At 40.4% G+C, this 15688-nt stretch overlaps 1 protein-coding gene across 1 annotated transcript in view; it reads left to right on the top strand.

Annotated features, from left to right (window-relative positions):
* LOC146796187 (uncharacterized) overlaps positions 1-15145 on the top strand; it is a 245859-nt gene extending 230714 nt beyond the window's left edge. The window contains exon 4 of the mRNA XM_085628613.1: positions 14866-15145. Within this exon, the coding sequence (XP_085484739.1) occupies positions 14866-15063 (198 nt within the window). The 3' untranslated portion in view covers positions 15064-15145. The remainder of the gene's footprint in view (positions 1-14865) is intronic.
* Positions 15146-15688: the final 543 nt, after the last annotated feature.

Here is a 15688-nt window from a genome sequence, read left to right as displayed (position 1 = left end):
ATTTGTTAGTAACGACATAAAAAACGCCACCATTGTCTGTTCCGCTAACAAAGAACAGTTAATGACCTTTCTTACAAGAATTCCGTCTTTCCCGAGAGCAGCGAACAATCTGCCCTACTACGGAATCGTTACTTCCGTTGATAAAGTAGCACTTCCCTCTACCTTCCCCTTCTAACAAGCATTAGCTAACTGTTTCTCCAGAAATAAGACACCTAGTTGAGACCTAATGCTCCTGAGAAATAAAACCAGAATCTCGCAATTAACCTGAATGCCTTTTCATTCTCGCACTTTCATATGGAAAATGTAGTTCATTCACACAGAATTCTTTCTTTCCCGAGAACAGAGAACAGTCTGCCCTACTACAGAATTATGACACTCGTTAATAAAGTAGCACTTCCCTCTACTTTATCCTTCTAGCAAGCTTAGGGAACACCTATTACCTTTCCAGTGATAAGCGTAATCAGAGTGCCTTTTGGACTCCTGGTACATAAGACCAAAATTTCACAGGTAACCTTCGCTACCATACATTTCTCTCATACAGAAAATATTCCTAGCTGGTAACACACGACGATGTTACCGAATCGAACTCAGACAATGCGTTGTGCAACTCCAATCGTCACACGTTTTCCCCATGTACCTACAGAGCAACAACAATTCCGTCTTTCCCGAGAGCGGCGCTTACCTCTGCCCTACTACGGAACCTTTACAAACTTCCGACTTCCTACATCCCAGAAGCCGTCAAACAACATAGAACTCGACGCAACTCAACATAGAGTGTTAATAGATAACCCAATACTTTCCACAATTAATAATCAATAAGCAATTTACAAGCAATAATCACCAAAACAATAAAACCATAACTCTTTTTTTCTAGTTTAAAGAAAGTTTATTGGGTATAAGTATAAGATAGAACAGTAATACAATACAGTATATAGTAATAATAAATTGGAAAATATGCTGTATACAACAAAGAAAGTAGAATAGGTGGGAGGGGAGGGAAAAAAATAAATAAATATATCCTATATTGATACAACTGAAACCTCATTCAAAAATATAGCATACATATCATACTTATCTCACTACTACAAACGTAATTATATATTGAGAATAAGAACAGAATATAGTAATACTTAATTAACATTAATCTAAGGAGTTTTGGAAACTTCTTCTATGGTTGGAATATGTGACGGTAATGATTGGGCAGACATATTTAAAAAATTGGTAACGGGTAGCCATGATAAGTCACGTTTAATGGCAAGTGCAATCGGGTGAACATAAGCCCTATCTAATCTACGGTTATAACAAACACCATACCACCAGGCCTGAAAAGAAACATTTGAAGCATTTTTCCACGATTTTGTAATTTGTTAAAAAGCAACAGCTATAAGTAAGTCAATGATGAGGGTATTAAGAGAGGTGGAAGAGGACCAAACTTCTGCAACACTACCTAGAAAAATATGAGAAAAAGAAAAAGGGATATGTGTGTGAAATATTTTGTTAACTTGTTGCCATACCCTAGTCCAAAATTGATGAATAACTTGACATACAAATAACATATGTTTAAGATCTGCAACAGGGGCTGGACAGGACCAACAGGTAGAGGAAATGAGAGGGTTAATCTGATGCAATTTGGCCGGAGTAATTAAAAGTCTATTATATATGAAAAATAACATTTGTGCAATATTTGCTGCCCTAGAAGATTTCCTTATTTTAGTCCAAATCTTTTCCCACACTGAAGTGGAAAAGGAAATGCCTAAATCAGATTCCCAACTAGATTCCACAGTAGACTTATCCCGAGTATGACCACTATTTCTCAATTTATTGTAAATTTGAGAAGCTGAAGTGTTTAACTTCAAGAATGAAATTTGTACAGGAGAAGGATTAATTTGTGTGGAAGAAACCATGAGATTATCATAAGAACTTTGAGCGGCTAGGGTCAATTATATGTATTTAGAATGATAAGAAGAAGGAAGGGAATAACGTATTTGTATTATACAGAAGGGTATACAGGTATCACCTAGAAAAAGCTGATGAGTCCATTTAAGACCAAGATTGAACCAGTCTTTCCAAAAAAGAGTCCTATTTTTAATCTAAATGTGACTGTTGTACCAAATCGGAGATTGCAAAAACGATTTCGGTCATCTAAACCATCTAGCATAAGTGGGTGAAGAATTTTACGAATATGTTTAAGAATGGTGAGAGAAAATTTTTGAGGAGTGTTAGATATGGATAAAAATTCTTCAAATGAAAGAGGGTAGATGAAATAAGATTCCATTTCTACCCACAAAGGTAAAGATAACAAATCAGTCGAATTCTGTGATAGTAATGAAGAAGAGTTCTTAAGAAAGAAGGAAGTATGATATGATGCAAAATCAGGGAAATTAACTCCACCTAAATGTTTAGGCTGTTTAAGCTTGGAGAAAGACATCCTAGGTTTTTTGTTCTGCCACAGAAATTTTGATAAAATAGTATATATTTTCTTGTAACAGGATTTAGGAATGTTGCCTGGAGATTAGATAAGAAAAATAAAATTACAGGAACCAACATCATTTTACAGAATCTAGTCTACCCCACCAAGATAAAAATAAGGGGTGCCATCGCGATGTGGAATTGGTTAAAGTTGACTGGAGGTTCTTAAGATTGAGTGATACAGTATCTTTAATAGAAGGAGTAAACCATAGGCCTAAGTATTTAATCTTAGTAGGGCTCCAGTGAAAAGAAGAAGATACAAAATCAGCATGGAAACAATATTTATTTAATGGAAGAATTTCACATTTGTCTACGTTGAGTTTGTATCCTGAAACTGAAGAAAAAGTAGAGACTTCTGAAAGAAAAGCAGGTAAAGAGGTCTGAGGATTAGATATGAATAAAAGAATATCATCAGCATATGCCGAGAGTTTTAGATGTTTATCGCCATAAGGAAAACCAGTAATATTTTTGTTCATCTGGATTTTAGATAATAAAGGTTCTAAAGCCACAATAAATAAAAGAGGAGAAAGGGGACAACCTTGACTGACACCTCTGAGAAGAGGGAAGGAAGAGGAAACAAGGCCATTAGCTAAAATAAACGATCTTGGAAAAGAGTAAAGCAATGAAATATAGGAAAGAAATTTAGGGCCAAAACCAAACCAAGTAAGTGTTGAAAAGATAAACTGCCAATTAACCCTGTCAAAAGCTTTCTCAGCATCTAAAGCAACAGCTGCTAGGGAAGATCTATGGGAATGAGATTTACTGAGTACATTGAAAAAGAGACGGGTGTTATCAGAGAGGTGGCGACCCTTAATGAATCCACATTGTTCTTTACCTATTAATTGTGGTAGAATATTATCTAGACGAAGCGCAAGAATTTTCGCAAAGATCTTATAATGCAAATTGATTAAAGAAATAGGTCTGTAATTTTTGCATAGTGTATGATCTTTATTTTCTTTAGGAAGGAGACAAATCAAAGCCTCTTGAACTGAACCCTCAGATCTCTGAGAAGTTATAAAAAACAAGAATAATTTAAGTAGTTTGGAAATGAGCAAATTGGAAAAGTGGGAATAAAATTCTGTAGTAAAACCATCAGTTCCCGGAGCTTTCCCCTTTTTAAGTGATTGAATAGCTTTGAGGATGTCTTTAGTGTGTATATCAGTTTCTAGAGAGGAGAAATCCACATCCAAAGAGGGAGGTGGAGGAATAGGGGCTAAATATCGATCAATATCAGATAAAAGGGGTGGAGATTCCGGAGTATATAGTGATTTGTAAAAATTGGAGAATTCTAAAAGAATGTCTTCGTCTTTATGGAATATGGTATTAGATGAGGATATGATTGATTCAATTTTAGTACGTTCCTTTTTGATTTTGAGATATTTAGCAAGAAGGTTGCCAGATTTGTTTTGTGCACTATAAAACTTAGCGCTAGATTTAAGTAAATATAGATTTGCAGAATCAGTAGAGAGTTTATTAAAAGAAAGTTTGGCATTAATAAGTTCCTCTAAGGTAGACTGGCTTTTTGTTAGGTCATAGAGGTGTTCCAGTTTTTTTATTTGTAAATTCAGTGCCTGAGATGAAAGAGAAGCTGCACGTTGCCTTTGAGCAACAAAGGATATGATAAAATCCCTAGAGGCAGCTTTAAAGGAATCCCATACAAGTTGAGGAGACATTTGAGGGGATTCATTTTCTTCGAAAAATAAGGAGGCAAAATCAAGAAAGGCTGGTGTGAACTTAGGGTCTAATAAAAGAGAATTATTAAATATCCAGCGGTTAGTACCTTTAGTGGGGGGAAGTAGATCTAAACTTAAGGAAACTGGGGCATGATTGGAAATTAGAATAGATCCTATGTCTGAGTGAGAAATGTGCTGAAGTAGAGCTTTGGAAATAAAAAGGTAATCTATTCGGGATTGTGAAGAATGAGCAGGTGAATAATAAGTGTATTCTTGTAGTGTGGGATGACAAAGTCTCCAAGAGTCCACAAGAGACCTTTGAGAGATGATGGAGGTGAATTGAGAGTGTATAAAAGAAGGGACGAATCTGGAGTTGGAGTTCCTGTCAATAAAAGGATCCACAATCATATTACAGTCCCCACCGAAATTCAAATACTCATCAGTGCATTGCATTAAAAGGGTAAGAATTTGGGGCCAAAACATTTTATCCTGAGTAGTGGGAGCATAAATATTAAAAATTGTGAGAGGAATCTTGTTAATGAGTAAGGAAATTACAACCCATCTACCATCAGAATCATTATCCTGTCGTATGAGCTGGACATCCAAGCGTTTATGACAGAGAATAGCAACGCCATTGCGTTTTCCTAACCCTGGTGATGCAAAAACATGGCCTACCCAATTCCGTCGTAATTTAGTTATTTCAGTAACTGGTATATGAATTTCCTGCAAAAGAGCAATATCTCCCTTTAAATTTGCAATATGTGACAAAACTCGTTGACGCTTGATAGGAGAACCCAAACCTTTAACATTACAAGATATAATATTTAACGACATTTAAATCTTATTTAAAATTAATCAAAACATTTCTTGAACAAGTCTGCCATGTATAAAGGCAAAAACAACGCAAATTATTCAGCAAAATATGAAAAAAGAGCATTATTGTAAAGAGATAGCAGTGAGAAATATGTAAGTTCATGAAATAGAAGAAAAAATGAGGATGAGAAAGAAGATGATAGAGATGAGAGGCATAAAAGAAAAACTGGAAATTTAGATAAAACAGAACAGTGGGGAGAAAAAGAGGGAAGAAGTGAAGATAACAAGAAACAAAAAGACAAAACAATTAACAATTGATGAAACAATACAATAATTGAAAAACATACCACAAAAGAACAATAAAGTTGGGGTAGGTGGAGCCACATGGGGAAGGCCAAATACCGGGCGAGAGATTGCAGGACGAGAAGCACACAGAGACCATCATCCAGGCTGAATGAAGAACACTGAGAATAAGGGAGCACAGAAACCGCAACCTAGTAAAAGGGAAAAATAAAATAATAATTAATATGGAAAATTATAATAACACCAAAACTTACAGATATGACTAAGACAAAAGAGATTCACAATTGAGGACAAATAAGTAACAAACATTGAACATTTGAGACAAAGATATTCATGTCATATTATGCTTTAGAAGTGTCCATAGAGACTCCTTTACAAGAGTCCAAAAATCATTGAAGCACAGCAGGGTCTTCATAGTTGGTTGTTCTGTTGTTGTAAGTCACTTTGAAAAGACAGGGGTGAAATAAGCCATAACGAGCATTCATGCAGCGAAGAGCTGGTCTCATATCTAAAAACTTCTTCCGACGGTCAGCAGTTATTTTGGCATAATCCTGAGCAAAAAAGAGATTGGAACCATTCCAAGAAATCTTTCCTCTCTGTTTGGCTGCCTGCAAGACCTTAAGTAGATCCGTATATTCTAGGAAATGCAAAATTACTCCTCTGGGTTTCGTTGAGGAAGATGGAGAACGGGGATTTTGGCCCAGACGGTGTGCACGTTGGATATTTAATGGCGGAGATACTGGAAGACCAAGAAGAGTTGGAAGAAAGGACTGAAAATAGGATATTGCGTTAGAACCTTCAAGACCTTCAGCCAGACCATAAATGCGTAGATTATTACGCCTATTACGATTTTCTAAATGTTCAACTTGCTGTTTAAGATGTTCAACTTCTTTATGAATAGGAGGAACTTGAGCAGCGACTTCCTGAACAGAATCAACTTGCCTCTCCAGAAAATCAACCCTTTGCTCAGTGTGAGACCAATTATCTTCCAAGCTCTGCAAACGAATGTTGGTTTCTTCAATATAAGGTTTGAGGGCGCGAATCTCCTCAAGAAGAAGTCCCAGGGAAAGAGGTGAAGAAGAATTAGTAGGAGAAGGTGGGTTCGTTTTTCCTCGTTTTCTAGGCGCAAAGGAAGCTGAAGATGGTATTTTGGACACCTGTTTAGAGCTTAGTCGAGTCGTAGAGGGAGAGGAGCCCTTTATAGCCACAGAGTCACTGGGGATGTCGTCTGCGTTCTCTTGTAGAATGTTAAAAGGATTGAAATCCTCTAAAGATGCACCATTATACTGCAGAGCTTCTTTACGGTTAGCCTGAGATGTTGCCATGGTTTAAACTGAAAAAAGGTGATCTTCAGCAGAATTCTGGATAGTAAAGTATAGCAGTATAAAGCTACTAAATGTAGGACAATACACAACGCCACTTTATGGAGCATATATGAGGAGAAGAAACGCTGGTGACAGTTCCAAAAATTCTGGTTCAGAAAGTATTGTCACCTAAAATGTGCTGGTAGCAGTGTAGAGCGAAAGAATAACATCCCTGCCATGGCAAACTGGTTTTATGAGGAATGAAACGTTCTCCAAATGCAGAAATATCAAGCGTGAGGGGAGCCAAGGAGCAAAATTGTGTCAAATAAGTTAGCTCAAATATGGTGTTCAAATATGGTGTACCAAGCAAAAAACTCAAAGGAAGCGCAGTAAAATCCTGTTCAGGCAGTCATTTCATTAAAAACAGATATCCTCTGAGGCACAGTGGCAGCAAACGCGAGGAGCGCATTAAAAATGAAAACAAAATGGCGGCCACGAGTACATTGCAGCCGTTATGAAGCCGAAATACATCTTGAAGCTCACCCTACGCTGGTAGCTGTAGCGCGTTAATTGGAGCAGCACTTCCGACGATACTGGAAGCAGTTTCTACGCTCCGAAAGTGAACGGAGACAGCCTGGAAAGACTCTGTCACCTCACGCCACCGCGGAGCTGTCGGAAACGGCGGCCATCTTTGAAGGCGCCTAAGCCACGCGCCCCCATAAAACCATAACTCTGCTACCAGAAAAACTGATCCAGCGCAAAAAGTCCGAGACAATGGGGAACAACACATATTAATATCCTCCCTGCGTCGCAGACCCGACGTCACACTAGCTCATTCACACACGCAGTCATTGGTGGGGCCCATAACACCAACACTCACACATCACTTTCACGAGTCTACACACACAGGAGGGATGAGCAATTCAAGCGCTGGACATGTGGGGGGAACACCTTATAACCTATAGGGAGAGAAAAGTTATTTTACAAAAATATACATTAACGCCCTTCGTCTACAAATCCTCAAGCCTAAACATCAAGGCACTCCTCCCACTTGGTCGATGGACCAATTTAGTTGGATTGGTTGATGGTGATTTAGAACCAGCTAAAACACATTTTAAGACTCGGAATTCTTATCTCTCTAAGGGCCTCATGTAGGAAGCCAAATACCGGTCGGTAACGGCCGATTTTCGGTAATTATACCGTTACCGACCGGTATTTTGGCTTTTGAGATGTAGGGGGAGAATTTCATGATTCGGTATTTACCGAATCGGTAAAATTACCGAATCGGTAATATTACCGATTCGGTAAATTTACCGATTCGGTAAATACCGAATCATGAAATGAGATGTAGGGGGAGTGTGTGGTGGGTGTGGGGATTCGTTATTTACCACCAACTAAAGGTTGGTGGTAAATGACGAATAGGTGACAAAAAGCATTTTTGTGCACGTTTAAGTGTGCAATGTGGCAGACATACATGCCCTTAGGGCATGTATGTGCGCCACATGTGCACACATGGCCGAATCAGGGGTGCAACAGGGTGTCAATGTGACACCCTGCCACCCTTGCATGTGCTCCCCCATTACCGAATCGGTATTTACCGATTCGGTAATGAGGCATACCTTCCCATCAATGGCAAGGTATGCCTCATTACTGAATCGGTAAATACCGATTCGGTAATTACCGAATTTTTCCGATTCGGTAATATTTACTGACTCATTACCTACATTGCATTTACCACTTCATAAATACCGAATCGGTATGATTCGGTATTTATGAAGTGGTAAATGCCAGCCCACCTACATAAGGCCCTTAATGAACACAAACTCGAATTTCTTGTTAATCAATATTTGTTTTTCTAAATTTTCATAATGACTTATATTTGCATTTATTTCATCAAAGCTTAGAATTTCTAGATTAATTCAAGTAAGCGCAGAACATCATATTTACCTAATCTGGCTATTTGGAGTCCTCTAATTCATTGGCTCTGCATAATCAAGTTTTGTCGTAAATCGTCCGAAAGCAGGCCAAAGCTCAAAGTTCTTTGCTCAGCATGTTACAGTCCCAATTTCTCAAAGGACCAGAAATCGTGCAAGCATCTATCATGGCCCGTGGATTTAGAAAAAGTTCGCAGTCATCAAGCGGTCGAACAGCATCTGGGTCTTCAGAAAAGGCGTCACAACGAACATGAAAAATGATGAATGGAAAAGATGAATCTCGCTCCCTATTCTACTCCCCTCTTTTATAATACAATGAAGTAAAATAAGATACAATTTAAAGTTTAAGAACAGTCGTGATTGGCCGGTTGAGATCGTCCGATTTATAATTCTAGACTTTCAGTACAGTTCGAGGGGTGAGGTCATTGGTCAGCGAGGAGTCGGCTTGTTCCGGTTTATTGTAAGGTCGATTATTCTCCTGTCTTGGCTAGCGTCCCGTTTTATAGCCTTGTCCGGGGACATGGTGAACAAAGGTCGCAACGAGGTTTTGGAGATTTCTTGCACATGCGCAGCTCACTCCGCACCTCATGAGACAGTGGCCACTTCGATGTGTGGTGACAGCGGCCGTGTTTGATTTAGGCCCAAATGCCAACTTAAGCAAAACAAACACAAAAGAGTAATTAATACATACAAATAGTGAATCTAATGTTAACCCCTTACTAATCCCTCTATGTGCTTGTATTTATCTAGCATTTAGCAACATTTAAAGCCGTTATATTCACCTTTTCGATCCAATCAGGAATGCAAACATCACAAAAGCAACATATATCATGCAGTATTCTATTACCACATATATTATTGTTAATATGCGTACAGATTTTAGTTATAAAGATTATTTAGCCATGCAAAATGCAAATCCCACGTGTAGTTCAAGTTTTAATAATGTTGATTAGTATACATGCAAAACTCGTTTAATAATATTACAGTTAATAGATTATATAATTAGTATTTCCATGCAAAATAGAGGAGGTATACAAAATGTTGCACTACCCGCTCCATCACTGTCACATTACCAGTGGCTACTTGAATAGTGGGAAGGTCTTTTAGCACAATGAGAAGGGTGAAAACCTGGTTGAGGTTGACAATGTAAGAAAATGGTCGGTGGTATAATATATAGGGATCCTGGCGTCCCAAGGGTGGAGTCACTAAATATCTTGGTCAGTATATTGCTATCACGGTGCTGAAGGGTGGAGAGAACCACCAGCCTCTCCAAATCTTGTGGCCTAAGCTACAAATACACGTAATTACAATCCCCAGCACACGTTGTTGTGATTACAAATAAGTGACAGCAGTAGCATATGTAAGTTCACTCGAAAACACAACAGACATCAGAATGAGGTGCCTTGTTTCTTTATTTCTGGTTCCTTTTTATTCAAACAAGATCTTAGCCAGCTAACATGTGTTTCTTCGCCAGAGTAGGAATACAGTCCCTCAACTTTTTCAAGGCTCTAATGTCTCTTGTTCTCATCCATTTCATATGTGGTAATAATTCCAACCCACACGATCCTCCGGTGTTGACAAACGTACTTGGGTAACTTCCAATATGTTCATTCTTTGGGAATGCCCTTAGTCCCGGACTGGAAGGATAGCTGCCTGGGAGGAGCAGCAGCTACTGCTGATTATGTTTTCGGACAACATACCCAAATATTCGGTTGTCAGAGATTTTAACATATTGGAAGTTACCTAAGTACGTTTGTCCACGCCGAAGGATTGTGTGGGTTGGAATTATCACCACATATGAAATGGATGAGAAGAAGAGACATTAGAGTCTTGAAAAAGTCGCAGGACTGTATTCCAACGGTGGCGACGAAACACGTGTTGGCTGGCTAAGATCTTGTTTGAATTAAAAGGAACCAGAAGAAAAATAATAAGGAAACAAGGAACCTCATTGAGATGTCTGTTGTGTATTCAAGTGAACTTACATATGCTACTGCTGTCATTTATTTGTAATCACAACAACGTGTGCTGGGGATTGTAATTAGAGGTCGACAATGGCAGCTGATGAGTGCTTACCAGGTTTGTGCATGATGAGCATACATCAAGCAAAAATTGATGAAAATAAACAACAGCTGTTAGACTTGGCTTTTGCCCTTGTTTTTGTTGGCTTTAGGACTCTGGGCACTTTACCACTGCTATTCAGTGCTAAAGTGCATATGCTCTCAATGTAAATTGTGTTTATGGGTTGGTGTTTCCATGATTGGCTTATTTTATTTACTACTAAGTCCCTAGTACATTGCACTGTGTGTGCCCAGGGCCTGTAATTCAAATGATGTTAGTGGGCCTGCAGCGCTGACTGTGCCACCCACACCGCCAGCCTTTCAAATGTGTCTCAGACCTGCCACAGCAGTGTCTGTGAGCAGTTTCTACTGCCATGTCGACCATGCAAGTGCACACACTTGCCAGAACCTAACCTTCCCTTTTCTGACACGTAAGACACCTCTCAGGTAGGCCCAAGGTACCCCTATGGGCAGGGTGCAGTGTATGTGAAAGGTGGGACCTGTACCGGTGTGTTGTGCATTTCCTGAAAGTGAATTACTGTACATTTGGTTTTCACCGTTGAACTGCTATCTCACCTATAGGTTAACATGGAAGCTGCTTTGTAAACACTTAAACAAATGTGGCTGGCCATAGGGAGCTGATAGAAAAGTGGAGTTTACTAGGCTTGAACTAAGAATTAAAAAAAACATCTTTTAGTAAGGATGATTTTTATATTGTGTGTTTGAAAATACCACTTTTAGAAAGTGGGTATTTCCTTGTCTAACCATCCATGTGCCTCTGCCTGTTTTGTGTATTAGCTGTCTGGGCTTTGGAGTGACAGAAGCATGGATGTTCATTAACACTAGACAGACACAAGGGGGGGGAGGTGTGTTCTGCCTTTCCTACGATACTCATAGCCAGGCTGAATAGATCTGGCTGCATATAGAGTAGTGGGAGGAATTGACACTTGCACCTAAATGGACTGTGGCTGCCTTCCACAACGGTGTCTCCACCTCCTGTGGTGAACATGGCCTGAGCCAGGCTGCATTGGTTTCTGTGTGCCAAAGGAACTTTGTTTGTACCAACTTCAAAGGAAAATGTGGTATAAATGTTAGGGCCCTGACCCCAGAACTTTAGATGACTGCTGGACTGAGGAATCTGCCAGGGAGAACAGCTGGAAGAGCTGTGAAGAGAGACTACCACTTTGCTGTGTGGTTTCCTGGGTTGGCCTGCAGTGGCTGCTTCTGTCTTGGGCAGTGAAAGGACTGGAATGTGATTTCTGAATCCCAAATATCTCCAAGGGCTTGATATAGAGCTTGCCTCCTGTTGGACGTCTCATGGAAATCAAAGACTTCTACATCTTCTGTGTACTGGCTTCTGGAACAGGATGTTTCAGCTGCCACAGAGGAAAGAGGTAACCCGACTCTGTCAGCTACGCCGCTGCCGGCTCCGTGCCCTTAAGGCACCACAGAGGGCACCGCTTCGCCCCGCAACCCTTGTCTCACCAACAACGACGTCCAACACCGCCGTCAGGCGCTGCTTGCACCGCGACCTGTGGGCACCACACTCGGCACTGCCTCGCTTCACACCACAGCCATGGTATCCCCAACAACGATGCAACACTGGCACCGATGCTGCTGCCGGCACTGTGACCTGTGGACACTGCTTGTGTAGAACACGGAGCACTATCCCACGTCGCACCGCAACTCTGGTCTCACCGACGACGACGCTTCAAGTTGGCATCGACACCGCTGCCTGCACCGAGGTTTGGGGGCACACCTGGTAAGTTACTCTATGCACCACCTGTCCCATACGGGAGTCTTGGCTCCATCGACTCCAGATCGTCAACCGATGCCGCTGCTTGCACTTCGACCTGTGGGCCAACCACAATGCACTACTCTATCTCACACCACAGCCTTGGGTCCACCGATGACAGTGCTTCAGCAAAGACGAGAACGCTGCTTGCACCATCACCTGGCAGCACCGCAACAAGCACCGCCCCACTTCGCACTGCAGCCCTGGTCTCACTGATGCCGCTGGACGACCGTTACCGAGCTGCTGCCTATACCGTGACCTGAGGGCACCACACATCGCAATACTCTGCTTCACACTACAGGTCTGGCACCTGCCGGTGCTCCTGACTTCAATCTCATAGAGTTCAACCTGCAATACGTGTGGCTTCAAAGGCCCAAAAACTCTTGCACCGACGTCCGGAATCAACCCCTGCTGACACTGCTCCTCCTGAGCTCACCGCAAGGTCTGACGCCCTGCATCTCCAAAGGTACTATTTTACAGGTCTCCTCGACACTGTAGCTGGCCTGCGTTGCCACGCCCACCCGAACTGTTGGATGTGCTTGTTCACAATGCTGTGATATCCCCGGACGGAGCTACCAACTTCAAGGAACTGTATATAACGTTTTGTTTTGGTTTATTTGTAGTTTGATCACTGTATGTTAGATTTTTATCAATTTTGGTCTTGTTTTACACAGATAAATATTGGATATTTATCTAAAACTGATGTGGTGTCCTTTTGTAGTGTTTTCACCATATGACTGCTGGTTATGTGCACACGCTTTACACACTGCCTGTCGGATAAACCTGACTGCTCGTGCCAAGCTACCAAAGGGGTCAGCAGGGGTTATTTCAGACATGTAATCCCCTTATCCTGACTAGAGTGGTGGACTCTGCCTGGCTTAGGTGCATACCCTAGCCACCAAAAAACCAATTTCTAACAACAGCTGATTGAAAAAGTAATTGATAAATTTGCACAAGACCCCAGGGGTTTACAGTTCCTTTTTCAAGATTACCTGCCAGTGAACAAAAACTGTATACAACTACTCATTGAAAAATGTAATTGCTAAATTTGAGCAAGAGTGTAGATGTTTGCAGTTCCTAATCTGCAACTGTTATCCAGTTAAAGTTCATATGCTTTATTTTCCTATTTGGATGAGAACAGGTGTTATTTATATATATATATATATATATATATATATTTAAGTTAATATATTTAATGTTATTAATATATTTAAGTGAATATATTTTCAAAATATATACAATTGTCATATATTTTAATTGTCAATCCTTTGTGCATGTTAACATCAAATGCAGATTCTAAAAGTGTTTGTTTTATAATTCAGTTATAGTGCCCTGCTCATGTGTGTATAAATAATGTGGTGCATTGGTAAAAAAAAGATTGGGAAAATTGCTAATCAGACATTGGCAGCTTGATCCTTCTAGTAAGCTTTTGCATCAGGTTCCTCAACCCTCTGCATGCCTGCACTTTATGTGATAATGACTTTGCCCCTGCCCTGTGACATTGTCAAAAAGGGCAGGAGGATGGAGGACGTTATGCCCCCCCACCCCCAACCGAAAGAATTTCTGCGGACGCCCACGCTCCATAAATGAAGCAATCTTTTATCTACTTAAAGCTGTGTCTTTGGGTTCTTTAAAATAGTTCCCAATTACATGAACCATTCTGCACTAAACTGTAAGCGTCCTCTCCACAATAACCTGGTCCTGTGCATGCCTGCATTCTCATATTAAAGTGACGTGTGCCTTCCTCAGTGCTCTAAGTTTTGTCAGCCTAATCTGATGTTGTGTCACTGCCTGGATCCTGAGACTGGGAAGAGTAAAAGCATTCTCACTCAGCACTGGCCAGATGTATGCATTTGACCCTTCTTTTAGGTCGAGCATTCCATACCTCTTGTATATACTTTAGTATATATACTTTAGTATATATTTAGAATATGCTTATATGTGTATGTACTTTGTGGTCTCTGGAGATTAGCCCTAGGACTTGTCTGCTTCCGCTTAGGGACTTTTTTTTCCGTTCAGCTGCCTCTATTTAACTGTCTTGATAGAAAATGACCAGCAGAGGTTAGTAAAATACCAGAATCACTTTAGCATTCTTTAGATTCCAGTCCAATGAAATTGTCTTCCACAAGCACCCATAGACAATAATATTTTTTTCAAATCTTGTATTTTCAGTGATATGACCACTGAAGGCCCTGCTTCTATATTAAAAGCAGAGCGTTAGACTATACCATTTCCCGCTGAAATGCAATATTTCTCTCCATGTGTTCCCATACCTGGCGTGTTATGCAGTTTGGTGCTTACTTTCCCTACATGTTAAAGAACAGTAGATGTTTCAGCGCCCAGGCTAATGTGCTACATAGATAAATACACATAAGGTCCCAAAGGAGAGACCGAATGCATTACAAATGCTAGTTTCTATCATGTTGTTAGTTTCTCAAATGTAATCACTGAGAGAACATCTAATTTTCAATAATCACAATCGAACAGCCTATTAATGCCACATCTCTTCTATTTCAGAACCCGCCAAATCACCCCTACTGTGTGATACCGGAAGCTCAATGGCATCATGGCGCACTTTCTTTGTTTGACGACATCATAGTCGATCCCCCTTCTATTCGGGAATATGTGGAAATAAGAAAACTAAACCGTATGGCCACCAGTGGATATCCAGCCAGCCTGCCCCCTGGCAGATCAGATGCCGATAGCATAATTTAGTCGTTGGCATTAGCACTGCTTATTTGTGCACTCTTGTATGGTTTTAGAGTACGTAGTGAATTATATACAACTCGATTAACTATATCGTCTCCTTGGGTTCCGATTTTTGTGTAGTCCAATGACATCGTATTAAGGGTGTGTCCTTCAAAGTATTGAACTTTAGATTGGGCTGGCGTGCGCAAGGGGAGGTCAGAGTTCAAGCTGTAACTAATGGGTGCAGGTCGGGATGGGCGAAGAGGGAGATGAGATGTAGGTGGGTTGGACACTATCCCCACACTGAAGAGCTGATAGCCCTAAATCTTTTACTTATCCAGAAGAAAGGGTTAAGGAGGAAGGTGACAGAGAGAACTACAGTTTACTTTCTTGAGAGAAAATCATAACATTCCATGGCCAGCATTTTGAAACTCAAACCACGTTTTGCCAAGTCTAACACCATTCCTAAAGATTTGAGAGTAAATGACTCCCATGAAGAAGGAAGTCAAAAGTTAAATCAGGTTAATAAGAATTCTCCTGATTTAATGTCTTTATTCCAAAAGCACCCATTTCAGTGGAATGTATTGGAGGTTCAAGCTCGGTAAAGGAAGTGGTTGTCAGGACTCAGGCAGGAATTTGAGGAAGAGAAACT

The sequence above is a fragment of the Triturus cristatus genome, chromosome 10 (assembly GCF_964204655.1).
Source record: "Triturus cristatus chromosome 10, aTriCri1.1, whole genome shotgun sequence".
NCBI lineage: Eukaryota > Metazoa > Chordata > Amphibia > Caudata > Salamandridae > Triturus > Triturus cristatus.
The sequence above is the reverse complement of the archived record's forward strand: the minus strand, read 5'-3'. Positions and strand labels throughout refer to the sequence as shown.